This window comes from Ictalurus punctatus, chromosome 15, assembly GCF_001660625.3.
Source record: "Ictalurus punctatus breed USDA103 chromosome 15, Coco_2.0, whole genome shotgun sequence".
Taxonomy (NCBI): domain Eukaryota; kingdom Metazoa; phylum Chordata; class Actinopteri; order Siluriformes; family Ictaluridae; genus Ictalurus; species Ictalurus punctatus.
The window spans coordinates 6142535-6170208 of NC_030430.2; the positions used below are offsets into that span (position 1 = coordinate 6142535).

The window sequence follows — 27674 nt, forward strand, 5'->3', positions numbered from 1 at the left end:
TGCGCCGCGTCCAAAATTGCTCCCTACATTGTTAAAAATAGTTTTCGGGTTCCCCAAAGAACCAATTTCCGATGAACCTTTGGTTTCTATGGCAATGACACAAATGGTTCAATATGAAAATAAAAAAGATCACCAATCAATCAAAAGGGAATCTTGTCTTTACTGTAAACTAGCGAGTGTGTCGTGTAAACTGTTATGCGGGGCGCTGTGTGTACGCAGTATGAAAGAAAACACTTGCGGGTACACTGTTAGAGGAAAACAATTCGCCATCAACGATTAAAAAAATTATATATCCCAAAAGAACGTCTTGTTTTCGCAGATTATAGTTGCATGTAATTGTAGTTCCTGTTCTCACTCACGTTATAGCAGCTAGAATCAGTCCCTCACCAGCCTCTGTTTTTTTTTCCTCTCTCTTGAGGTTAAAAAGACAAGAACTTGACAAATGCTTGACTTTTCTACAATGGAAAACTTCCAACTGTTACAAAGCACCGACACTGGAGACTCCTTCCTTAAATGTCGAACAAACATCTTGTTAGAGAAAATTTCAGCTTTTAGGACTCTTTTCGACCTTGAATATGTAAACAGTTAGCAAAGAAAGAAAGAAAGAAAGAAAGAACGAAAGAAAGAATGAAAGGAAGACCAAAAGAAAGAATGAAAGAAATAAAGAACGAAAGAATGAAAGAAAAAAGAACGAAAGAGAAAAAAGAATGAAAGAATGAAAGAAAGAACGCAAGCAAGTACAGAGAGCAACAAAGGACACGTAAAGGATACACTTAAAAAAATTGTGAATTAAGAATAAGTAAAAAGAAGTACACTAAAATATATACAAATATTGAACATGAGTATATTGCACATTGATATAAAAACCATTGGAGGTATACTGTAGGTAGATTGAAGGTATATTGGAGGTAGGTTGAAGGTATATTGGAGGTATATATAAAGTGAGTAAACTGACAGCATCAGGAGGCGAGTTCTCAAACAGTTGTGGGGAAGAAATATCCCGAAGCAACTTGTTTTTTGTTTTTTTTCAATCGGGAGTCTGTATCGTCTCGGAAAATACTTTGCTCTCGAATCTCATTCATTTACACTTTGCTCGTGATGTGTCTCTGTGAGAGAGCATGTCGGTACACTGCTGAGGGAAAGTGACGCAATGCTTCGTCACTCACTACATCTTCAGCACACTTCGAGACTGTCGAGGCTGTGTTTTGGGATTGAAATGAATCTACTGCATGGAAATTCTGGACCATTTACACTGTGATCTTATAAGCACGCTGAATGTTAACGCCACAACACCTTTATACTAGACTATAACTGACTTCCAGTTATAGCAGTGCTGCTAGGTTTGGTGGAGCCGCGTGTTCCTGACAGACATTACAAATAATCCCATCTAATGCACACTTATTTACTAAAAACAGTCTGAAAACCAGTGTGAAGTGCTGTATAATTGTTTTTTGTTTTTTTTTTTGGAACAAATGCTTTTAAATGTGCTTTAAATGCTGTTGAATTCTCAAATCTGATTGGTTGAAAGTTTTAGACTGCAATCACAGGCATAAATTGTGTGTAATTGTTGACATGGTGATGTTCTTTTTTTTTATGAGAAGGTAATTTAACGTATACAGTATGGAAGGAATCACCGCTTTGGTAAACAGCCAGAGGTAAAGCTGATTATCGTCCAGTAACAGCACACCCTGAATTGGTTCATCCCTCTCCTGCCAGAGCAATTTGTTAAAGATTAGGCTCTGGATAAGGGTCGTCTGCCAAATGCAGAGTTTTTAAAAATGTAAGTAAATGATTAAAGAACGCCACATAGTGCTTCTCATCCATTTATAGTTACCTTTACTGTTGTCCGCAAAACAATTTTATAATAGTATTCTGTTATCACTTTCGTTATAGAGGCTGCTACAAACAGCTGTTCTCTCTCTGTCTGTCTCTCTCTCTGTCGGTCTGTCTCTCTCCTGAGGTTAATAACATTAAAATAAACACCGCTTATTATGTTACCGAGAAACGTCAAAGTGTAAACTCTGAACAACAAGCGCTGAATAAAACTTTATTACATCGTTTAAAATGTACATCACATCATAACAGTGACTTGTCTCTGCTCCATAGTGTTTACATAGTTTCCAATGGCCTGTAGTGGCGTCCAAATCTAAACATGTTTAGACGTTATGTGAACATACGTAGCTGAAAGTAGCTGCAGTCAGTTCTCGCTGCACGAGAAAGAAAAATGGCAACCTTTCTGCCTCCTGTACTTTCTATAATTGACAGCTAGAAAAACTCGTCGACCCCTAATACAATACGGGGCGAGTACGGTAAACCTGACGCTGTACAAATACAAGTCGGCAGACGTGGGAAAGACTGTAAAAGTCAACAATACTAAAACATGCTTTCTCATCCACGGAGGAAGGAAGCCATTTCATTCTCATTTCGTTAGCATAAAAGTTGTCCACGCTAACAGAAGATTTGTGGTCCTGTTGTTTTTTTATATATATATATATATATATATATATATATATATATATAAATGAGGTTATTAGCGAAGACGTCTTTTCTTAATTGATACATTTGTGTACACTGTAAACTACAATCAATAAAACCAACTGGGGTTTCAATGGGAGGAAGACTTTCTGTAGCTTTCTACATTTAAGGGTTGTTCGGATGGTGAACAATTCTAGATAAAAACACTTTTAAATACACGAAGCCCTCTGTTTAGGGTTTTCCACAGATGACAAAAAAAAAGAAACATGAAAAAGCTATTCAGAGAATTCATTGAACTTGAAAGTACACCATGTGTTTTTCACATATAAAAGTAAATCACGTGTAAATAATAAACATTTCTTTCCATTTGTGACATTGCATAGATTATATTTGAATATTTTAAATCTGTATCCTGTGTTTATATGTTTCTGTAAAGCTGCTTTGAGTCAATGTGCATTGTTAAAAGTGCTATACAAATAAAACTGAATTGAATGGATTTTAATTTCGGTGATTAAATCTAGTCAAATTCAGATAAAGACAGACAGAGAAAGAAAGACTTTGAAGCCCCTTAGTGGCTGACTTTGGGGTGTTTGAGGTTAGTGTCTTTTCCAGTACATATAATTTTATTTAAAAACAAAAATCTGACATTAAGCTACTTCAAAAACGATAACATATGTGCGGTGGTGTGGGAAAACCCGTCCAATGTCACTGTGTCTGAAATCTGGCACAAAAAAAAAAGAAAGAAAAAAATTGGGCTTTGCCCAAAAAATTAGGTTTTTCTACCTGCACAACTCTAAGAAATTCTATATTTAAATAAGAAATATACTATATTTGACCAAAATGACATAGAAATGTTTTTTATTTACGTTTTAAAGAACGTAAATGGAACCAGTTAAACAAATACAGTCCCTTAAAGGTCGTAACTTTAGTACTCAATAATTTCTATCTAGCTTGTTGCTAACAAAAGATGAACATCGAGTCGTACATGTTTTTTTCTCCCCTCCAACTTCGTAGCACAAACGTCAAAAATGACTTTATTCCGAACTCCGAATTCCCACTTTCGAGGTAGGTAGAACGCAGAATAAGTGTGATTGCGTCACACAGTGAACGGCACGCTTTGATCAAGTTGCAATCAGGCACCGTGACGCTCCTTCCGCCGCAGTCTGAATGAAAATTGTCTCGCGATGTCCTTTAAAACCATAGAACTTTTCTACTACTTGAGATATATATACGAAAGACAAAAAGCCTTTAGTGACAATTTCAGCATGTGAAGAGTTTTCCCAGGCCACCACACACTGTCTCCAAAAAGTATAGTGTATAGTGTACATAGACTTTATTTAGTGAAATAATCCTGACTTGTCTTTGGTTGTCGGGGGTTAATAACCTGACAGCACCTGGATTTTTTTAACAGCGTAATTGATTAGCGCCTGTAGTGTCGAACTTGACTACTTTAGCCGCAGTATATTAAAAACCTTCCTGACTGCGAGAGTGTTCTAGCTTTGGTAAAGTGCACCGTCTCATTTGGCTTTGATTTACTTTTAGAGCTGGAGTTTTTTTTCAATGATAAAATCTAGTGTACGCTTGAGATTTTATCTATGAAAGGCTGTGTCAAAATGAACTGGAAAATATATATATATATATATATATATATATATATATATATATATATATATATATATATATATATATATATATATATATATACTCCCATTAGCAGCAAATTGATGATGTAGTGTGTAGCGTGGCTTTTACGTCTAATGTAATATGCTATTTAAAAAGTGTCATGATTAAAAATTTAAAGAACGAAAGCCGTTATTAATGGCCAGAAAGCCACATCGATAATAACAAACACGACCTTAATGCAGAAGTGTGAAAACCTCAGAGTGCTCGGGAACGCCTCGTCTCGTTCTGGTAGTGCTATTTTAAAACCGTATGGAACCCGAAAACACTCGCATGCCTCAGGATAAAATGATTAAATGTGTAACAAAATGAACAAAAAAAATCTGAAGCTGAAAAAAAAAAAATCCACAGTGCATCTACGGGCAGTCACTTCCATCATAGATGACGGGCTTCTCAGTGGTCAAGTGGTAGTTGACTTTCTTTGAGATGAACCTAGAGATACAATCACAAACGAGACATAACCGTGATTATCTTGATTGACATCATCATGATGTAACCCATTACAACAGCATGCGCTGGTACAAAAATATAACCCACGACGACTGTTACCATCCTGTAGTTGATTATTTTCCTATAGTAGCATTTACTCTTCTACCACAGGATTTATCAGCTATAAACAGTCGTTCTGTCGCTATCCTCATAAGTTCATAAGACGTAGCTGGCTTGTCTTGTTGGCGAAAAAAATGTACGAGAATGTGTAAGAAGTCTGTTCGCATGGCAGAAAACTTACCAACCATTCTAAAGCGCTTACGCTCCTTACTTAAACGTTAAACAAAAATCTCAAAATAACATTAAACGCAATCATATCAACATTTTTTCTTCATTAAACAACATTTATTATGTAGTGTCCCTGTGAACGAGTTGTTACTATAGAAACGATAATGTGTTAGAACCCGTTAATATAAAACCTCTCGTTTATATCTTGGGGTCGGAACTGAAAACGAACCTACGCCTTCTGTAATTGAGAATTCTACCCCGATGTGGTATTGGTATAGATATCACCTGGAGCCGTGTCTGCATTTTTTCCCCTCTCTCTCAGATAGAGCCTTGTGTTTTAAAACTGACTGTACCTGGAGTAGGAGTTGTCAAAGATAAGTGTGTAGATTCCAGGGTTTCTGGCTTTAAGCTGGCCCCGAATGGTCTCCTTGTGCGCGTTACACCGAGTCAGAGGGATCAGAACCTACACAAAAATGAACACTCGTAATATATAGGGTCATGTGACGTTAAAAACAAACAATCAAACAAAAAAGCTCCAATGGAAACGAATAAGACTTCTGCTAAATACAAGGACAAAAAAAAAAGTCAATTTGTAGTTCAATTTGTGCATTAGTCATTGATAGCATCAATTATTCTTGTTATACTGTACATGTGTGTGTGTGTCACCTTGGCCTGCTCCTCAGATGTGTCCGCGGATTCCCTGTAGACGACGCTAAAGCAGATGCTCTTTGGCTCGGACGAGAAAACCCAGCCGACAGCGTGGCCGTGCTCGTGTACGGTGACGGAGATGACGCTGTAACAGCTGGACTTGACGAAGAGCTCGCGAGAGGCGTCGCCGAACCGCTGGATCTCATCGATGTGCAGCTGGACCGAGGAGCTACACACATCATACGAGCAGCTAAATAACACGCACACTCCCATCATCAACTTTCAGAACCGTTTACAACTATTCTGAGGGGTATGTTTTCAAACTGAAACGAAAATCTCATAAAGGACTTGACATGAAATGATGGAATAGCTGCTCAGCTAAGAGTAATATGAGAGAAATATGTATATATGTTTTAGATAGGAATAACAAGCATGTCGTGTTTCGATCCGATTTCCGGGATGACTGATGTGGTCGGTGCTACGTGGGAAGAGTTGCAGTCATAAGTTTACACACCCCTTGCAGAATCTGCAAAGGTTCATCATTTAAAAAAATCATAAACAACAGGGATCATTCATTATTTTTTTTTTCATTTTGTTCTGCCCTGAATGAGCTATTTCACACAACAGATATTTACATATAGTCCACAAGACACAATAATAACTGAATTTACACAAATGAATCAGTTCAAAAGTTAACACACCCTTGATTATTAATACTGTATGTTACCTGGATGATCAGGGACTGTTTTTATGTTTTGTGAGAGTTGTTCACGAGTCCCTTGTTTGTCCTGAGCAGTTAAACTGCCCACTGTTCTTCAGAAAAATCCTCCAGGTCCTGCACATTCTTTTCTTTTCCAGAATCTTCTGCATATTTGATCCCTTTCCCTTTCCAAGATCCGTCTTTTCACACTGAGGACAACTGAGGGACTCGTACATTCACGACTATCACAAAAGGTGCAAACATTCACTGATGCTCAAGAAGGCAACACGCTACATTAAGAACCAGGGGGGTGTAAACTTTTGAACCGGATGATCTGTGAAACTGTTATTATTTTGTCTTCTGGGAAAATATATATATATGTCACGTACAGTACAAATGTCCTGAAATATCGTGATATGATTTTTTTTGGTCATATCGTCCACTCCTACTGCACTCACGCAAGTTCTCCTGATTTGAGTAGATGGATTTCGGCATCTTGTACAGTCGGGGGCATTTCCTCCTGTTCCTCAGCAACCAGCGCATCACCAGAAACACCACTATAGGGGACACACACACACACCAGATCAAATTATACTTAATGAAGTTACTCTTACCTTCCCAAAGGCACCACATCCTGGTGTTTCATTCACATATATTACAGCAGCATTTTATTTTTATATAATGACAGAATGTCATACTTTTTATCCATTTACAGTGACGTTAAAGTTCAGTGAACAGCTAAGTTCTGGTTATTACCTACTATACAAATGATAACGTATATAATGAGTGCATTACTGTCAGAGCTGCTGTCACAGAAAACCAACATCAACACCTCCTGACCAATCAGAATCCACCCCCCAAACAGAGCTTCCTTCATATGTCTAAAATTAGGTGTAATTTCTCAGTGGAACGTCAGCACCACAAACCTGAGGCAAAGCGCCTGGATAAATGGACGTAAAATTCTTTGTGCATGTGTGTGTGAGTGATGTGTGTAATTAGGTTTTTTCTGTGTATTTAATGTCCAGTGTTCCTTGGCTACCGCGGTACCCAAATTTCCCATGGCAACCAAAGAACTATTTTGTGTGGCGTGCAGGTTTGCATGTGTACTTTAAGTGGTGTGTGTGTGTGTGTGTGTGTGTGTGTGTGTTAGTGTGTGTGTTAGTGTGTGTGTGTTTATTCTGCCTGCTGTGCTGTGTTTTTCAGTGTAATTTTGGTAGTGCAGGGTTTTGCTTGGTTTGTGTTTTTATGTGCCAGTATGAGGTGTTTGTGTGTTAGCTATTAGTGGTAGTGTGTTGTGTCTGTGTGTGGTTGTGATGTGAATTGTGTGAGTGTGTACACTTGTGTGTATTTGTATTATGGCTGGTGTTTGTGTGACTGCTTAGGGTTTTTGTATTGTGTTTGTGTATTTTGTACGGTGTGTGTGTGTGTGTGGTGTTTTGCGTTGTTGTCTGTTATGCAGGTAGGTGTGAGCTGTGTTGTGTGTTAGGTTGCGTTAAGGTGTGTATTTTTGGTCGAGTGTTGTGTCTGTGTATGGTGGTGTGTGTGTGTTTGTCTATTTTAGGTTGTGTGAAGTTTATTTTGGGTGGTATTTAGGGTTTTTGTCGACTTGTGTGTGTGTGTGTGTGTTATTAGACTCACGGGTCCTGAGTGGTCCGGCTTTCGGCTTCTCCGTCCTGTGACTCTCCGGTGGTTTGCGAGAGCGTGTCGCTGTCGTACAGTCCATTTACCTCCTCATCAGTGATGATGTCGTACACTCCATCGTCCTGCTTCGCGTTCGGATCGGTCACTGCAACACACACACACACACACACACACGAAGAATGAGACGTACAAATAACCTGCAATTCCCTCAATCGCTTAATACGCTTTATAATTTATATGTGCTTTATACGCGAATGAAAACTAAATGTTATGGAAAAACTCAGGTTTAACCCTTTACACGATATCGAATAAAAGATACAGAATATATCAAATATATAACAGTACGTCTAAATTTCTGTCATGGAATCAGGCAGCTAATAAACAGTAACCAGAGACAAAAGGTTAAAAAAATATAAGAATAATTTCTTCAAATCTTCAGCAATGACTGTAGATGAAAACTGATCCGGAGTGATAACGCCAAGCTGTACAAACTTTTAAAGACATTATATTATGCGTCCACACCATCGACGCGTGCTTAAACGGAAACGATAGGCCACAAGTCCTGTTTAAAATAGCGATGAGGGTTACGTGTAATCGTTATTAATAAAGCGTGTCACTCCTCATCGCTACGCTTGAATCCACTTCCCGAGAATGAACCCGAGAAGATGAGCAGGTCATTTTTTTTTCTATAGGACACGGTTATGATCGCGTGGTGACGACTTTGCTACTAGTTCTCAGCGACTTGAAGAACCGAGGAGCTGATACGGTTCAAAAAATACTTTGACGAAAGTAAAAAAAAAAAATGTACGCAAGTTTCAATTAGCCTAAACGTCACTCGGCCAAAGTGTTTGAATAAATTAGAATTTTCGACGCTGAGGATGAAAGTCCAGCGGAGTAATCTGCACTATATAAACCGGTCTAAATAAATAAATAACTGGATCCAACAGAACAGCTATCCGAGCTCAATGCAAAACAACAGAAAGACCTCAGCCTGAGAATTGAGGAGTACTTCAAGATCAAAAGATGCCACTATCACAAAGGGGGAATGATTCTGAGTGAGAGATATCTCATCTCCAACACTCAAGTTTCAAAGGCAATTATTAAAAGCCCTTCAATTACGGCGGAACCACTGACTGGATCCCATACGCAATCCCCACTGCTCAAATACAAATAAATCGATAAGGTAAAGTGGTTGCTACAGGAAACATACATACATACATACATATACATACATATACATACATACATATATATATATATATATATATATATATATATATATATATATATATATATATATATATATATATATATATATATATACATACATACATACATACACATACAAATACACATTATATATATATATATATATATATATATATATATATATATATATATATATATATATATATATATATATATATATGGCCAGTTGTTACATTTATGCGTCATTGTCTTTGGTATTTGATAATAGTGGAGATAACCAAAGGTTGTGGAAGTAGAAAATGTTCTTTCAGTTCAATAAGCCGATTTAAGAGCAACATTTAAGCTTGAAAATCCATAGCGGGGTTCAGAGAACAGGTAGTAAACATAAAAACATCAACAAAACTAAAAAGACAACCAGAAGAACAGGTGAAAATCTGAACCAAGCAAATCAGAACGCGAAATCAAGGCTCAGACTTAAAACAGACAAACACATGGTAAGACTTTGGAAATAATCTTAGGCACGACGGGGTATCAACCAGCAAACTAGGTTAACACAAAACAGCTGAACACAATCAGGAAACAAGCGAGTGACAGAACAGGGGGTGGAGACAGAAACAAAAACAAATGCAAGCACGAAACCGTGACACAAAAGCAGGAATCGTTAACACTGAGAGTAAATTTAGCTAACGTTTACGTTCTTGCATAGTCATACTTTTTTTTTACGGCTGACAAAGGAAAAATAGGTAGCTTTGTTGTTGATTTTTTTTTCTTGCAGGGTTTGAGTCTTTCCCTATCCTATGGTGTAACATTTCTATCCTGACGGGCGTCATGTCTGACAGGATGACTCCGCCCCCAGCCACAGGGCTCGCGGAATGCTTTGATGAGAATGAAGCTATGAGCTTTGCATTCATCAGATCTTACCCCAACTGATCAGCTATGGGAGATTTTGGAGTGATGTGAGATACACCATCATTACAAAAAATATCTTGTGGAAGAAGTGTTCGTCGCTCCAGTACACTTCCAGAGTTTTTTTCCAGGCTTGTGGTGGATAAACTGTAACGTTTAATGCTGCTTGTTGCTTTAATGTCACCCATTTAATATACTAGAGGAGAATACAAAAAAAAAAGCTCAGTGCTCCGAAAAAACTATGATTAGACTCTTTTGTGTTGGTGCCTCCCAAGGTTTCCTACACCTTTAGCACAATGCACAACTTGACTTGCTTTTGTCCCCCCCCTATACAGAAATACTCTACTCAGAGCGCAGTTTTTGTGCTGATATGAAAAGAAAAAAAAAGTGGCTCATGTGGCACACATTGAAACCGTATCAACGCTCTCAGCTTAGCTTGCTCTCTAGATTAGACTTAAGATCAGTACTGCTGATGAAATAAAGATTGGTGTAACTCTGGTGATGAGGAGCTCGTTTGCCTTCGCTGTAGCTTTGGAGGCAGAAAATCAGCAGAATTTGAGCTGCTCGCTTGACTTCACTGTATGGCAGCCATATTTAAAGTGGGACGTCACATCCAGAAGTAGTGAACGTCTGAAAAACAAACATGTTGCTGGTTTCATTCGGTTTAACATCCCGTTAATCTCCTCATAGACACCAGCAATTTGTCCCCTGTGAATGTTTGTTCTCGTTCACCCCCACACTTGCAATCCAACTGGTTTGGCCACAGTGGCTTAATGGCTCCAGGGTTGGGGGTTCGATTCCCACTTCTGCCCTGTGTATGCGGAGTGTGCATGTTCTCCCGTGCTTTGGGGGTTTCCTCCGGGTACTCCGGATTCCTCCCCCCAGTCCAAAGACATGCGCTGTAGGCTGACTGGCATTTCCAATTTCTCCGTAGTGTATGAGTGTGTGTGCGTTTGTGCCCTGGGATGGGTTTGCACCCCGTCCAGGGTGTCCCCCGAGTCCCGTGTGAGGGCTCCAGTCTCCCCGCGGCCCTGTGTAGGATAAGCGATACGGAAAATGTATGGATGTCCTATTCTAAATCCAAAAAATGATTGAAATAAAAATATTCAATACTCTTATGAGGTCAACCTCTAGCTATGCTAACTATATTCAAGATTAAATCGTAATTACAGGCACGAGAGCTTGAAATGCTGTAGTAGCATACAGATCTGAGCCACTCTCAGAAACACTCCTGATGAAGCCTGACATGAATAATTGGAGTAAATTGTTTTAGTGTTGAATGACGCTGTGTTAAAACTAAGAGTTGGTACTGAATACAGTGTTCTTCTGTGCTCTCACTCAGACAGGTTATCAGGATGAAACACTCCTGCTGTGTGAAGAAGCTTTTGTCCTGCTGAAGTGCACACGCTGATTTTATAGACACTACAAGTGTCAGTGCATGCACACACACACACACACAAGCTAAGAGCTTTAAAGCACTAAAGTGAATTGAAGATTTTTTTTAAAAAATGCATCTGTGTGTGTGTGTGTGTGTGTGTGTGTGTGTGTATACCTGTAACTCTGGGTGTAGGTATGTACGGGGGTGGAGGTGGGGGTGGAGGTGCGTTGGCCGTGTGTGCGTGTGCTGCAGATGTGTCGGTGGGGCTGCTGATTTCGGAGCGGGTGAATCTCTCCACCACGGCGCTGTGCTGCATGTAACATTCCCTGCAGCAGCGCTCCTTCTTCCCCCCGGACCGAGTACTCACAAAGTTATTACTGCAGTAGTAGCAGAAGATCCGCCCACATAACCTAACACACACACACACACACACACACACACACACACACACACACACTTGTAAGCAGTAATTATTAAATGATAATTAATAAAGTGTAATTATTATTTATCTGCAAATATGAGGATTTCTGGATGTTCACTGTATGACATCATTTCTTTCGTTTGTCTACAGCTCTGAGCATTATTTTAGACTTTTCTAATATTTGCTTACACTTCCCTGCAAATGATGTCAAACCTGTAAATTTGCAGAGAGAGAAAGAGAGAGAGAGGAAGAAGCATCAATGGATGGATGGATGGAAGGCAGGAAGAAAGGAGGATTCAAAGACTGGAAGGCAGGGTGAAAGGCAGGAAGGAAGGATGGGATAGACAAAATGCAGGATGAAAGGATGGTATGACAAAAAGAAAGAAAGAAAAGGAATAAGAAAGACAGAAAAGCACCGATGGATGGATGGATGGATGGATGGAAGGAAGTCAGGAAGAAAGAAAGAAAGGAAGGAAGGTTCAAAGACTGGGAGGAAGGGTGGAATGCAGGAAGGAAGTAAGGTATGGACAAAATGCAAAACAAAAAAATAGATGGAAGGAAGGAAGGAAGGAAGAAAGAAAAAAAAAAGAAATGAATGCTTAGATGGGTTGATGGATGGATGGAAGGATGGATGGAAAGATGGATGAGTGAATGGATGAGGGGATGGATGGACAAATGGATCGATGAATATATGAATAGATGGATGATGGATAAATTAATAAATAAATGGCTGGATGAATAAATAAATTGATAGGTGGATGGATAGATGACTGCATGTATAAATAAATGGCTGGATGGATAGATGAGTGGATGAATAAATAAATGAATAGATGGATGGATAGATGGATGCTACATACAGCCAAAAAGATAAAAGTGTTCACGGATGTTCCAGTAAAACTATATGAGTGTGCTTGTTAGTGTGTTTATGAGTGCATGTTTGTTTGTGTGCGCGTGTGTATATATGATTGTGTATATGAGTGCGTGTGTGTGTGTGTGTGTGTGTATATATATGAGTGTGTGTGTGTATATGTATGAGTGCGTGTGTGTGTGTTGTGAGTGCTCCACCTGCAGTGATGCTTACGGAGCCACCATGTGAACTGGCTGTTGCAGTTCAGACAGTGTGTAGCCTCTCGGTCCACTAACCACCACTGTTCCTCCGCCCTCTGCTTCTGCTCAAACTCCAACGCATCAGACTTCTGCCACAGAATGTCCTTCTCTCTGCATCAGACACAGAGCCGGGGAATGAGATTATATATATATATATATATATATATATATATATATATATATATATATATATATATATATATATATATATATATATAAAGCATACAAAAACAGAAAAAGTTAAGGAATAGAAAGAGAGAAAGTAAAAAAGAAAGACAGCAAGAAAAAATAAGAAAGAATCAGGTAAACATAAGTATATAAAAATAGGAATAAAGTAATAATAGAAAGAAAGAAAGGTGAATGAGTACAAGAAACAATACAAATACAAAGAAAGAAAGACAGAAAGAAAAAGAAGCAGGTAAACAGATATAAAAAGCATATAAAATATGAATAGAAGTAAAGAAAAAAGAAAGAAAGAAAGGAAGAAAAACAAGGAAAGAAAGAGGTAAAAGAATATAAGAAACAATATGAATAAAAAAGGAAAAATGAAAAAAGAAAGAAGGAAAGAAAAAGAAAATCAGGTAAACATAAAAAGTATATAGAAACATGAATAAAAGAAAGGAAAAAGAAAGAAAGAAAGAAAGAAAGAAAGAAAGAAAACAGGAAGGTTTGTGGATGTTCCACATGTTAAATGTAACTAAAATACAGTACATGAATAATCACGAATGAAGCCTTGCTCTGTAACAAAGTAAAAATCTTTGGCAAATTGCTGTGGATTAAAACACATCAGGATGCTGTTTTTGGAAACCAATCTAATCTATAACGTTGCCGTGGTAACTCTCTCTCTATATATAAGTGTGTGAGGGAATAAAATGGCTGTAACTCAAGCTGGGTCCACTGCAGGAAATTTTCCTGACAACATCAAAATGGCTTGATACTAAACACACACACACACACACACACACACACAGCGCACTGATTACAGAACTCCATGGGATCGTCATATTGTCTGGTGCCATTTTAAGGCAAGAAACTTTGCTGATTGAAGAAATCTTCGCTGTTTTGTCCTCCCCATGGTGTCATTCTGATTATTCGGCTTTGTCTCAAATACGTTTTAATAACGCTTTTATAGTAAAAAGAAAAAAAACAACAACCAAAAAACAAGTAGCATACGCTCAAGTGCTGAGTCGAGGAGTGAGCGCAGTGTGAAACCTCTTATCACTACAGAATTAAAAGGTCTGTCTCTTTTCTTCCTGCTCAGAACACCAGAGTTCACACACAGTGTGTCTGTTAGACATGTCTCAATGACACACACATATACACACTACCATGAATTGTGTCTGTTAGAGATATCACAATAACTTAGACACACACACACACTACAGTGGACTGTGGTTCAGTCGGTGTTCCAGTTCATCCCAAATGTATTCAGGGTGGGGTTGAGGTCAGGGCCCTGTGCCGGACACTCGAGTTCTTCCACTCCAAACTTGGCAAACCATGTCTTCATGGAGCTCGCTTTGTGCACAGGGAGATTGTCATGCTGGAAAAGGTTTTGGCCTCTTAGTTCCAGTGAAGGGAAAGTGTAACGCTACAGTGTACAAAGACATTCTATACAATTCTGTGCTTCCAACTTTGTGGCAAAAGTTTGTGGAATAACCACAAATGGGTGTGGTGGCCAGGTGTCCACATACTTTTGGCCATAGAGTATAAAAACATAAAAAAAGAATGGTCAGGGAAGGAAAGAAATAAAGAAAGAAATAATCAGGTAGACATATAAAAAGTATATAGAAACAAGAATAAAAGAAATAAAGAAAGAACGAACGAGAGAAACGTAAAAATATATAAAACAGGAAAAATTAAGGAATAGGAAGAAAGAAACTAAGAAAGAAAGAATCAGGTAAACATAAGTATGTAAAAACTTATAAAAGAAAAGAAAGAAAGAAAAGAAAGGTAAAAAAAAAAAAGATTAAAAAAAGGAGAGAAAACATAAAATAAAGAGAAGAATGAAAGAAAAGCAAGAAGAAAGAAAGGCCATGTTGAACTTGCTTGATGAGCTCGATGAGCCGCTCCTCCAGCGTGGTCTTGGTGTGGTCGAGGTCTTCAATCTCGGCAGCCATTTTGATTTGCTCAGCTTGAGCGTCAGACTGTACCTTCTCCATCTTCTCCTTCAGCTCGTCTCGCTCCGTCTGCGCTAGCGCCAGAGCCACCTGCCCGCTGAGCCGAGAAAGAGGAAAAAAATGAGAGGATAGAAGGAAGAGAAGAACCGAAATATTACAAATGAAAAATAATGAAGTCAGAAAACAGACATTGTGTCAGTAGGAAACACTTTGTGGGAGGCAGACAGACCCTGCTGGGAACCCTATCCTCTTCTCCATCCTTTTCTCTGTGTCTCTACTTTGCATAACATCCAAACTTCTTAATCACTTTGATGACACGAATTCAGGAAGTTCACGAATATACATTCTTTCCTCGATTATCAGCATCCTGCTGCGTCAGTATCCTGCTTTAATTGCATTCGACTCTGACAGTTAGCTTTAAGAGCTCAATGCTATGCTAGCTCTCCTGCACCGTGCTTCGCCGAAAACTAACTCTCCTACTAGCAAAGCATGCGGTCACATCGCAGTTAAACATGCCTAAAGAAAACAAACGACGGCAGAACACCGCATCTTATAAAACACAATGTGCTAAATGCTAAACTTTCCTCAGGTTGTATTAACACACTTAACTAGCTAACCGGCTAGCCATGCATTATTATATTACGCTAGCTACCATTTTATAGCCTTGTCGATGTAAGACTGCAGATTTTACTAGCTAACACATGCTGATTGTGAAAAGATATACACTTGTAAAGGTTTTGCTGTTATAGTATCATGTCAGCGTGCTATTATGGTGATGAAGCACAATGTTTGATGAGCTGCTGCGAGGGATTCCCCCACCAGATTTTGCTTAGCAACCATAAGAGGCTACGTCCGGCCCGGTGCTGCTTCATCGTTACACCAGAGGAGATGCGAAGTGGAAATTTGGGAAGGAGAGGACGGGGGAGAAAATGCATTTGTACTCAGAAGTGTGTGTGTGTGTGTGTGTGTGTGTGTGTTACCATGTCACTCTCTCCTTCAGTTGATGTATTTCATCCTCTCCACAGCGAATCAGACTCTCGGCCTTGGTGATGTGCGAATCTTTCTCGGCCAACAGTCGAGAGCACTCTGAATTCACCGTCTGCAGAAACACAGACCAGGCTAAAGATAAGAAGTCTATTTGGTTGTTGTTACCCCGCTTTAAAAACTTTTACAGATGTCTTAACTGGATTAAAACAATTTTAAACCTTGACTGAGTAAATGATGTTTTATTCTACAAACTGATGTGTTTGCATGAAAAAAAAATTCTTAATCTATTTTTTCACACCACATTGTCCTTAATGGATAAACGTCCTTCACCATATTAATTAATGTAATTGTTTATTAGTTGTTGTTTTTTTTTTTTGGAGGGGGGGGGACAGTGGCTTAGTGGTTAACACATACGCCTCATGCCTCCAGGGTTGGGGGTTTGATTCCCGACATCACCCTGTGTGTGCGGCACTTGTATGTTCCCCCTGTGCTTCTGGGTACTCCGGTTTCCTCCCCCAGACCTTAGACATGTGTTGTAGGCTGATTGGCATTTCCAAATTGTCCATAGTGTGTGAATGTGTGTGTGATTGTGCCCTGTGATGGGTTGGCACCCTGTCCAGGGTGTCCAGAGTCCCCTGGGATAGGCGCCAGGCTCTCCGTGACCCTGTATAGGATAAGCGGCACAGAACCTGGATGGATAGATGGATATTTGGGGGTAGTATGCTCAAGCATCCTCTTCCTCATTAACTGTTGATCGAAGGAATTTTACATGTGTGCAACCACATATTTATACCCCAGGGAAAAAGTAAAAGTACAACCTCTACAGTGAACGCTCCACATAAACAGAATAAAAACATGTTGATGTTTAATGGTTCATGGAAGAAGTCTCCAGTGTCAGAGCTTTGTAACAGACAGAGGTAAAGCTCTAACTAAGTGTTCCGATATTTACGTAACATGAAGCTGTATTGACTTTAAGCGCAACTATAAACCGATAAAAAAAAGTCTTTATTTATAATATGAATTTTAATTGTTGTCGTGTTGCTGTGGTTAAAAAAAATGAATAAAAAGAAAAGAATTAAACACGTGGACGTGTCGTTATTGGAAAATATTCCATTTCTATTCATATGTGGACGCATTGCATCAGCCCGTCATTGATTATTGTCCTATAACAGCGTGACACAGTGTTTAATTCCTTACTTATAAACAACTCCTGGGTCATAATGAGAAAATAGTGCGCTCGAACACTCTATCATTACAGAATGGGCACTATTTTTCATCATCACACCATGTGACTGAGCCTTTCACACACAGACTCACATGCTAATGTCCTTCTTATTAGCTTATTAGCCAGACAAATGTATTATTAACCACCTAGACGGAACGGATATTCGTTTCAAGAGTCACATCAAGAATCATACTGCCATTTCAAGACCACAAGATCATAGGATGGTGAAAGACAGATTCGACTTTTAATTAACTTCAAGTAGGCTCTCTAAGGAAAAATATATTATTATTTCTAAGAAAAGCAGCACCAAGCACAGATGTTAAACAAAGAAAAGAAAAAAACAGCATCTTTTTAAACATTCTCAACAAATTTAAGCAGATTTTTTTTTTTTTTCATCAAAGTTTAAATATACAGACCTCAAGCTCTGAGACTTTGACCTCCAGGCTAGACGTCTTCTCGCTTTCAGATCTCAGCTGTGCTTTTAAACTCTCAAGTGCTTCATTTAAGCTCTGAGGAGAAAAAAACAAAACACTAAAACATTCAAAGTTTTTACAGAAAGCACAAAAATGTAGCACCTTGAGCAGGAAAATTTGAATATTCCCTGATCTATATACTGAATAAATATGCTGCGAATTGCCAGTTTATTAGATACTAGCTCTATTTCATTACTGTATATACTTATAGCGGTGGCTCAGAGGTTAAGGTTTAGTGGTTACGGTTCAGGCCTACTGATCAGAATGTCACGAGTTCAAACCTCCAGCTACTCCTAGCCGCTGCTGCTCGACCATCAACCTTCTCTGCTCCATGACTGACCCTGTGCTCTGACTTCTTCTCCTTAACAAGCCGGCACATGCAAAGAAACTAATTTCACTCTATACTACATGCATGTATACTCCTAATACTATTCCTAATAAAGTGGCCACCGAGTTGTGGATGTGGGAATTTTTTAAAATACCAATCCTATCAACTAATAAAGATATACGTTCTTTTTCTTATACTTCAATTCACTGTGGGTGAGATGGTAAAATAAAACAATATCCCAATATTGGAAGACATTTTTCTGATACACCATATGAGCTACTGGCAATAACTTGGAGACATGCTGTTATAGAAAAATAATCAACCTCATGGTGGTAGCAGAAATTCCATAACAAGCCTAGGTTCTTCGTTTTATGCATCCAGATACAGCCAACGTAGTTCCCTAGTACGTCTTTGAGAATCTCTGCTTACCTTCACGTGGTTTTGGTGCGTCATATTCTCCGTACTCATCTGAAACCTCATGGCTGCCGTCTCCTCACGTGCCACTTCTCTCTCACTCTCAGATTTATCCAGCATCTCCTTCAACTCCAGGACTGTTTCTGGAAGCTTCTCCACTTGAAGGAGCTCCTCTCGCAAACTGGCGTTCTCCTGCCGTAGTGCCGCCACGCTGGCGTTCAGCCGATCCTTTTCACGCTCTCCCAGTTCCTCCATCTCATGGATCCGGGTGCTCTCGGCTGCCCGGCGTTCTTCAGCTTCCTCCCGTTCCGCGGTCAGCTTGCAGATGGTCATTCCCAGCTCAGCCATCTCCATGTTGGCTCTGTGGAGTCCCTCTCTAGTCTCTGTGTTCTCCATGACCAGTCGTTCATTTTGGGTCTTTAGTACAGCCAGGTCCTCTTGAGCTGCAGTGAAGTCAGCTGATGTTTTAGCAAGCGCAGATCTTTCCACGTCTAGTTCGGACGATATCTCCTCCACGTGCTGCTTGAACTGTAAAAGTTCATTGACGTGATTTCGGTTCTGCTCCTCAGCTTGCATTTTAAGTTGTTCTGTCAAAGTCTGCAGCTCTATCCTAGACGCCTCTGTGATTACCAGCTTAGTCTGGACCTTTACTTTGTCCTCCTCGGAAAAAAGCAGTTTGGCCTTCAAGTCCACCACTTCCTCCTGAAGTCTGGACACTTCTTTCACATTCAGGCCCAGCTGCTCCTCCAATAGTGCTACTTTCGAGGCCATATCCTGGGCTTCCGTGGCATGGCAGGCAATCATCTCCAGCTGAGCTTTTTCCACTGCTTTCTTCTGGACCTCCAACCTTCCCATCATCTCCCTCTGCATCTCCAAGGCTCGCTCTGCCTCTTCTTTCTCAGCCTCCAGCTCTCCCTCCTGGGTTTCTAGTTCATCAAGTCTTTCTTGAAGCTCCTCACAAAGCTTCTCTCGATCCTCCAGCTGTGAGTGCTGTTCCTTTAGCTGCATGGTGAGGTTTGTCTCGTTATGTCTTGCCACCTCTAGGCTACTCTCGAGATCCCTGATCTGGTCAGTAGATTTACGTAGTTCTTCCTGTGCAGCTGCGAGAGCATCTTTACTCTTTAAGCACTCCTGCCTGAGATCAGTGTTCTCCTGCTCCAACTTGTGGACTACGCTTTCCGACTCCTTGATCTGCATGATTGATTTTTGGAGCTTCTTATCAAGGCTGCGGTTCTCATCACGCATCCGCTGTTCCCGCTCATCCACTGTCACTTTAGCGTCATCGAGTTGACCTCTGAGCTGCTTTTCAGATGCCCTCAGCTCAGCCAGATCATTTTCTAACACAGCCTTGCTTTCCATCAGCTCTTTATTGGTCTCCTTGTTCTTCTCGACTGTCTTGAGGAGCTTGTTGTTCAGCTCTGTGAGGTTGTTGCACTGTTCCTTGTATTCGTCAATCATCTTTCTCTGATCTTCAATGTGTGTCTCCAGTTTTACTATACTCCCACTCAGACCCTGTTTCTCTCCTGCTATCTTCTCAGCTACAGCCTCCAGGTGCTTGATCTTCTTCACACTGGAGATAAGTTCAGTTTCTTTACCTCTTAGTTGTGCCTTTAGGTTTTGCACCTGTCCTTCTAGGCTTTCTTGTAGGGAGCTCAACTTTTTCTGCAGCACCTCTTTCTCCTGCAAGGCCCTTTTCTTCTCTTCGGCAGCCTGATGCTCCATCACCTCCAGACAGCGCTGAAGGTCTTGCAGGTCTTTCTGAAGACTGCTTACTTCGTTCTCTCTCACTGACAGCTCCTCCTGAAGTTTGTCCATGGCATTACGTTGTTCTTCTGCCTGCTTTATGAGCTTCATACTCTTCTCTGTTAAAGCGGCCATTTTAGTTTCTCCGTCTCTCAGGGCTTGCTGTTTCATTCTGAGCTCCTCAGCCAGACGTTCTGCGTGCATCCTTTCCTCTTCACCGTGTGTTAGTGCTTCTATCCTGCCTTTCTCTGCTTCCTTCAGTCCATCCAGGAGTTCATGGATCTTTTGGGCCGAGTCAAATTGGCTGGCTGTCCTCTGCCCTTTCTCCTCAAGCACCTCGTCTAGTTTAGCCATTAACTCCACGTTCTTTTTTTCCGCAGCAGCTAACTTGCCCTGAATTTCCTGATCTGCTGCCTCTTTAACAGCCTCACGTCTCCTCAGGACCTCCAGATCTTGGGCTAGAGTCCGTTCCCTCTCTGCCAACACCTCCAGCTTGAGCTGAAGTTCCTGGTGGTTAGACTGAGCTGCTAATGAAATGTCCAGCTGCCTCTGCAGTTCAGCCACCACTTCACGGAGCTCTATGGCCTCGCTGCCAAGCTGTTGAACATGCTCCACCAGCTCACGCTGTTTCAGCTCTGACTGATCCAGCTCCAGACGAAGCTCGTCCACTGCGGTGATGGCAGAATCAGACAACGGCTCTGCAGACTCACTCAGCAAGCTATTTCCAAACTCTGGACTGCAGAGAAACTCCGGGGCCTGACAGAGTGATGATACAGAAAAAAAAGGTTAGTACTGGAGTGAGATACAGAAGATACTCAAGCATCTCAATTCTCCATCGAAAATAAATGAGATTTTCAATCTGAACTTTGACTAAAGTTGTAAGAATTTCAGCTGAAAAAAGTGCTGCTAAAAACAAATCCACAGGCATGGCCGATAATACATTTTGTCCAAATGTCATCAAAGGCAATGGTTCCCAACTCTGGTCCTGGACTAACTCTGCCCTGGATGTTTCCAAGATACGACTGTGTGGTTAAGGTGGTGGTCTACCGAAGACATGGCTGAAGACAACCAAACTGGCTGTGAGGTCAAATCCCAGCACCAATAACCTGCCATTGTTGATTCTCTGAGCAAGACCCTCAACCTTAAAACTGCTCAACTGTATCTTTAACAATTTGGATAAAAGTGACAGCTAAATGAGTAAACCTAAATCTAAAGGACTACTCGAGGGCCAGGATTAAAAATCACTGGCCTAAGAGAATAACGAGAAGAATTCTGGTAACTCCTGCCATCTACTGGAAACATGTAGTACTGACTTATATGGAAAGTATAACCATTTTTTTTTTTTTTTTACATTTGTTAAACCTTCTCTTTAGTCTTGTTAAAATTCCAGTGTAAACCCTGTGTTCTAAAGCACATCACCTGTGAGTATGAGCTGGCCAGGCTGTTAATGCTGGAGCTGCGGCTGGGTGCTTTCCACATGTGGCTTGGAGAGTTGGTCAAACCCAGAGTCCTCCTGTGGCACAAAACGTGAGCAGGATACCAGATTATTCATGCTCACAGATTGTACACAAATGCGGTGTTGTTCTCCAACTGCTGTGTAAAAGCGTGCCTCTCCAAAGTAACAGCAGTAACAGATGTGTACACACCTGACGCTACACTTACGTAACGTACACACTCCCTTGCACGCTCACTCACTCATTTTCACGTCTCTCCGAACCAGCTATACTAACACGTGATTGCGTATCGGGCCGTATGCTCTGCTTACCGTGCAAAAGTGGGCCAGGCCGAATCCAGGTCGTGGCCCCGGGACGCCACATCGAACTGGACTTCGTTGAGCTCGTAGAGAGTGTTAACAACGTCCACACTGAGATGAGGCTTCAGAAAGGGACTTCGGGAATAATACCAGTCACTGCGGATTAAACACAATTATCGGTTACGTGTGTAAGACTCGATCGGTTACACTTCCACCTGTAACCTGAAGCGTTTTTCAAATCACAATTTCACCCCAAATGTCAATTTTATGACCTTAGAAGCTTTTTAAATTGTATTTTTTCACTTTACATTTGCAAATTTTCTTCTAGATAATTAAAGAAGTGTAATAACCATAAGCATAGTCCATAAGCGTTACTTTTTGGGACACATCTATTGTGAATATTCCTGTACATGCTTCGATTTTGCATTGTCTCTAATTTAATACAACAATTTTTTATTACAAATTATACTACTAGACAATAACTTTAGTGGAAAGTAAACTCTCTGAAATAGTTATATGAATTTCAGAGCTCCTTAGTATTCGCTATGCCACCCTTTTTTTGCTTTAATGACAGCGTGCACTCGAGCATTGACACAAGTTTGATTCAATAGTCACGGTTACTGAACATTTACTTACTTTCTTTTAAAAGATTTTCAATGTGGTCTCAGACTTTTGGACCCCAAGGTATATTGTATAATTTTTTCGTGCTGTATTTCTGTTACCACATTGCAGTGCCGTACTGCAATTATCCCGAGTAGTTACACAGCCTTAAATCTTATGTTCGGATACGTGCGTTTTTAAAGAGAATCGCCCTTTCTTCGGTATAGGCAAAGTGTATGACTGGTATTGGATAAGTGAAATTAAAAAATGTTAAAAAATATGGCCATTTTTAGCCATAATCCTGATAATTATCAAGATTTAAATCATAATACAAAAACTGTATTATCTAGATGCATCCATGGATGATATGAACTATGGTACGTCACGTACACGACGTTACGCACCTCCAAAATCAATCCATACGCTTGTACTCGGCTGTTTACCTGCATGCGAGTATTATTCTACCGACACGTGAAAAGGACAGCTTCCGCTCCCGCTGATGAAACAGGGAAACGAATTTAAAGAAGTACAACTCGACATGGGAAGAGAAATTAACAAGGTAAAACAATGAAAGTGATCGCTTGCGTAAAGCCGAAGATTTACAGGAACATGGAACAGTGGTTTGACCAAAAACGACAACAACAAAAAAAAAAAACACAATTATGTGAAGAGAGGGTATCGCAGTTAACAAACGCAGGTGCTGCAGTGTTAATGAATGAACCCTTAGAAATATGGGTGTGGGTACCTGGTGACCTTTTGGTTCATGAGGCACTGCTGAAGGGTGTCAGCTAACCGCTGGTGCACCAGAGAGTATCGGATAAATGCTCTGCCTTTTCCCAGCGACGTCTTTAGCTGAGAGAGAGAGAGAGTGAGAGAAAGAAAGAGAGATGCAGAGAGGGTTGTTTCTATCACACATACAAAGTATATCCTTCACATTGAAATGAAACGATCCATCTCTGGTCTTCATGTTGATTTATCCAAACAAACACAGTCTTCACAGGTGAAACCCAGAGCGCAAACCAAGAGCAGATCAATCAGAGCTATTAATTCTTTAAACAATCAATTTAACAGGGCTCACCTGGGCAGCAAGAAACACCTGTCTGTCACGTTATACAAGATCGCTGGAAAAAACGGGTAGGATCAAACAAAAGGTGGCATGTTTTAAGTTGTTCAACATGTCTGAAATTCTGATCGGTTGTCTCGTATACATCCTTCGATCTCAAACCCAAAACTTTTTAACCGTATAGCAAAAACTAAAAGAATCTGCCCTGCCGTTCCAATACTTTCGGAGGGAACTGTATAATGTCTAATGCAACGTGTATTACAACTTTCCTCAGTGAGGAAGTAAAAGGAAGAAGCATATATCGTACGGCAACGTTGGGAAATTTACAGTTCTGTTAAGAAATACCAGGATTTCCACGAAGAAGAATAAAGTCCTAGCACTAAAGCATCGTTTGTAATAATTACAACTTATAAATAATCACGGCGATTCTTTTCTAAAACAGCAGCTTTGAGAGTAGTTCAGGCCACACATCACGGGCTAATGTTCATGCTCTTCTTCGAAAATGTTTTCGTTTTTGTAGTAAGAACTTACACAGGGGCTTGTATGGTAGATGTTCGACGTGAAGAGAATTTAAAAACGTGCATGGCTGTTGATATGTGAGACATTTTCTCTGAGGAGATTTAACGTACATTTAACATTGTAAGGAGTTCACGCTTCATAACAGTCAGAAGTAAAGCTGTAACTGGTAAGCTTTCAGGACAGATGAGTTTACACTTGTTTCATGGATGTTCCACAAGATTAAACGGAACTAAACATGGAGAGAAAAATTAGAAAGTGTCGCCCTTTAAATACATTTTTTTTTATTGTTGGCAAATTGCTGAGGTATAAGAGGAATAAAAAAACCCCAGGACATGCTAATTTTTAAAAAATCGGCAACTTCTGAGAGTTAACAGTAACTCCACTTCATCGCCCAGCCCATCACTGATTATTTTCCTATTACAGCACACCACACCAATGTCATGTTTTATTATTCCGTACATGTCCATCAGTTCTCAACAGTGGCTAGCTTCGCCCTTTTCCCAGGATTTACAGTTAGAAAATTTTGCGGTGAGACAAACAGGTTGCAGGTGTCCTGTTCTGTAATAAAGCTTGTACATGAGAGAACCTGGCATTTAAAGAAACGTTCCTTTGTATCAGCGTACAAATAAGGAAGAACCGATATTTCACGTTGACCTTTGCGTTTGAACAAGGCTACGCAACACGGAACTATAACAAACAAAGAAAGGTGTTGACGGAGCTAACCGGCAGGTCATCTTTGCATAACATTTGATATTGCAAATCTAACGCACTGTAATGTTAGCAAGTTAGTATTTCTTGTATATGTCACCCCGACCCATATAGTTGCCTAGGCTGTTGGTGAATAAACGGATTAAAGAGTGAATGAGTGAAGGAGGGAATACCTCAGGGATGGATTTGACAAAGCGAATGCCATCATTGGCGCCTTTTATTTTAGCCAGACAGTCGCTAAAGTAGTCCCAGTAATCTTTCCTCGTGCCCAGAAATGTGGTCTTCTCCTTCTGGTTAAACTGTGTGGAACAACAATGCACTGCTTTAATACCCAAAATAATGTTAATATAGAAGTTTATACTTTTTTCCTCTTCATATTTTCTCCACAGTTTGGACCCCAGCCAGCTGTACGTTATCATACAACAGCTGCGAACCACAGGGAGTAAAAGCTGATACGTACTTCTTCTGAGACACATAACGCCAGCCAATGACATCTCAGACATCGAACTGCTGATGTGTGTGGTGGAACAGTGTGTGGTGGTGGTGTGTGTGTTCTGTAGCAGAGAACCCAAACCTGTAGCAGGTACTCCAGCTTGTTGGAGAACTTTTGCAGGTTAGTGCTGTCGTCAGTGACTGGCTCTCCGTTCTCCTTGTACTCTTTGGTGAGCTCCGACACAGCGTCTGTTGAGCAAAATGTATGGCGGATTCGCTAACAGAAAAATACACAATCACTTTCAGGAAATGCTTTATCCTGGTAAGGGTCACAGCGGATCTAGAGCCTGGAACGCTGAGTGTGAAGCAGAAATACAGCGTGGGTGTGACGATATTCAAACCACGATTCACGTCTAGGAGGCAATTCAGTATAGACAATCCACAAATATTATTGGGAGGTGTGAAGAAACCGGAATACGCAGAAGAAACCCATGTGGACATGGGAACAGACACTAACCCAAGCTCAGGATTGAACCGAATCAACAGAACAGAGTTCAATAGGCTACTAAAGTGTAACACAAACAAAAACTAATAACATGTCGGTTACGACGACTGTCAAAGTTGGTGCTGTAGAAAATGAACTCAACACCTTCTGACCAATCAGAATTGAGAATTCAACAGCACTGTGATATAAACTGTTATATAACAATAAGTACTGCAGTCAGTCCCTGTGATCAGCGAATTTAAAAGATACAGATGTAATAACGCAACTGTATAGTGATAACAGAGTGATAAAGAGATATAATGCCTAACGAAAGGAATTGCACTTCTTTATGCCAAGTCTCTACGCCTCATTCTGACTCCACCCTCCTTGCTCTCTCACTTCCTCATTCTGTGCATCAGGTTCCATGCACGTACCTTTTATCCATCTAGAATGCAAGTGAGGGATGAACTCTGACCTCTCTCTATCTCTCAGGCTGCATGTCTTTTCCTACTTTCTGGGTTCATTGGATCTTATGTCTCATAACAAGAGATCACAGGAGTAAGTGGGTGAGGTTCACGTGCTGACTCTCTACCTTACTGTTACACTATGCCTCAACACGCGCACACACACACACACACACACACATTACCTTGCAGATCTCTGATAACCCTCTGCAGCTGGCCCTCTCCAGCTGTCGCCATGGTCCTGCTCACTCCCTGCCAACCGGGTCAAGAGGTCATGTGTGGTCTGCTAGTGAGGGCAGTGGAATAAAAACATAAAGTTATTTCTGTTAAAAGTTATAGAAAAGCAGATTCAAATTCTTCATGACTTCACAGATGAATGAATAAAAAGGCATCTACCTCAAATCAGACAGTTACTAAGGGTAACTTAGTGCCTCTTTCACCAGGAACGAGACCATCATGTGGTAGGAACGAGATAAGGACTTGATAAAACGTGATCATAATAAGTAGGTCGATAATCAAGAGCTACAAGGAGGAGAGGGAATTGATTCCTTTTGATTATTTTCAGCTCGGGATTATAAACTGTGCCGATATATCTAGGACTCACTACACCTTACGACTTAATTATGTCGTTATTATTGTTATTATACGGAATTAGAAGGGATGTCACAAAAGGGGCTCCGTTAGATATGGCACAGGGGTCGTAAATAAATCGTTGCAAATTGTTTTTAAATGTCAGCTTTTACACAACAGAGAACTGTTAAGTTATGTCGCTGCTCTTCTGACTTCTGCAGAGAAAAAAAAATGACTTAGGTGTTATTTTTGTTTACTTTTTGGTTGATGAATGATGTAAAAAATAAAAAATAGATAAAAATAAATTTGAAAAAAAGCAGCTAATATTTCTGCTTGATAGCCTGCGATGAAATTATTTTCTCTCAACATTTACTTTTATTCAAATCACACCACTGACATACTGAAACATAAAAATACTGAAACATTGAAACATAAAAATACTGAAACGTAAAAATACTGAAACACTGAAACATAAAAATACTAAACACTGAAACATAAAAATACTAAACACTGAAATACTGAAACATAAAAATACTGAAACATAAAAATACTGAAAAACTGAAATACTGAAACATAAAACTACTGAAACAGAAAAACTGAAAAAGAAACACTGAAATACTGAATATTGAAAGCCCTAATGTTTGTTTACAGTTTAACAAATAATACTTCCTGAAGAAGTCCACCAACTGGATACAATCTACATCATAAACCACCTCGTGGGAAGAAAATACACTTGTTTAAAGGTTAAAGATAAAAGTTCATAAACTTGAACATACTTTTGGAGAGGTCGAGCCTGTCCGATGTTTACAAACAGGTGAACAAACTTGCTAGTCTTGTCAAGCCGTTTGATTGACAGGTCAAAGACACAGACACACACACACACACACACACACACACACACACACACACACA

At 40.1% G+C, this 27674-nt stretch overlaps 1 protein-coding gene across 3 annotated transcripts; it reads right to left on the reverse strand.

Moving 5' to 3' along the window:
- Positions 1-2027: 2027 nt before the first annotated feature.
- On the reverse strand, positions 2028-27641 carry fyco1a (FYVE and coiled-coil domain autophagy adaptor 1a). Of its 3 annotated transcripts, XM_017486661.3 has the most exons (19): positions 27539-27584; positions 26589-26977; positions 26378-26478; positions 25387-25493; positions 24986-25111; positions 23268-23374; positions 21935-22078; positions 21589-21682; positions 18442-20925; positions 17628-17720; positions 15980-16098; positions 14929-15096; positions 12841-12993; positions 11529-11764; positions 7859-8006; positions 6679-6777; positions 5539-5749; positions 5226-5335; positions 2028-4587 (listed from the first exon to the last, which is right to left on the reverse strand). In XM_017486661.3, the coding sequence occupies exons 3-19, from the start codon at positions 26427-26429 to the stop codon at positions 4512-4514; spliced, it is 4527 nt and encodes a 1508-aa protein (XP_017342150.1). In that variant the 5' UTR covers positions 26430-26478; positions 26589-26977; positions 27539-27584; the 3' UTR covers positions 2028-4511. The 3 variants fall into 3 exon arrangements, with proteins under 3 accessions (XP_017342150.1, XP_017342149.1, XP_017342151.1); XM_017486660.3 differs by lacking the exon at positions 26589-26977 and having other exon boundaries at positions 27539-27641; XM_017486662.3 differs by lacking the exon at positions 26589-26977 and having other exon boundaries at positions 26378-26475; positions 27539-27601.
- Positions 27642-27674: the final 33 nt, after the last annotated feature.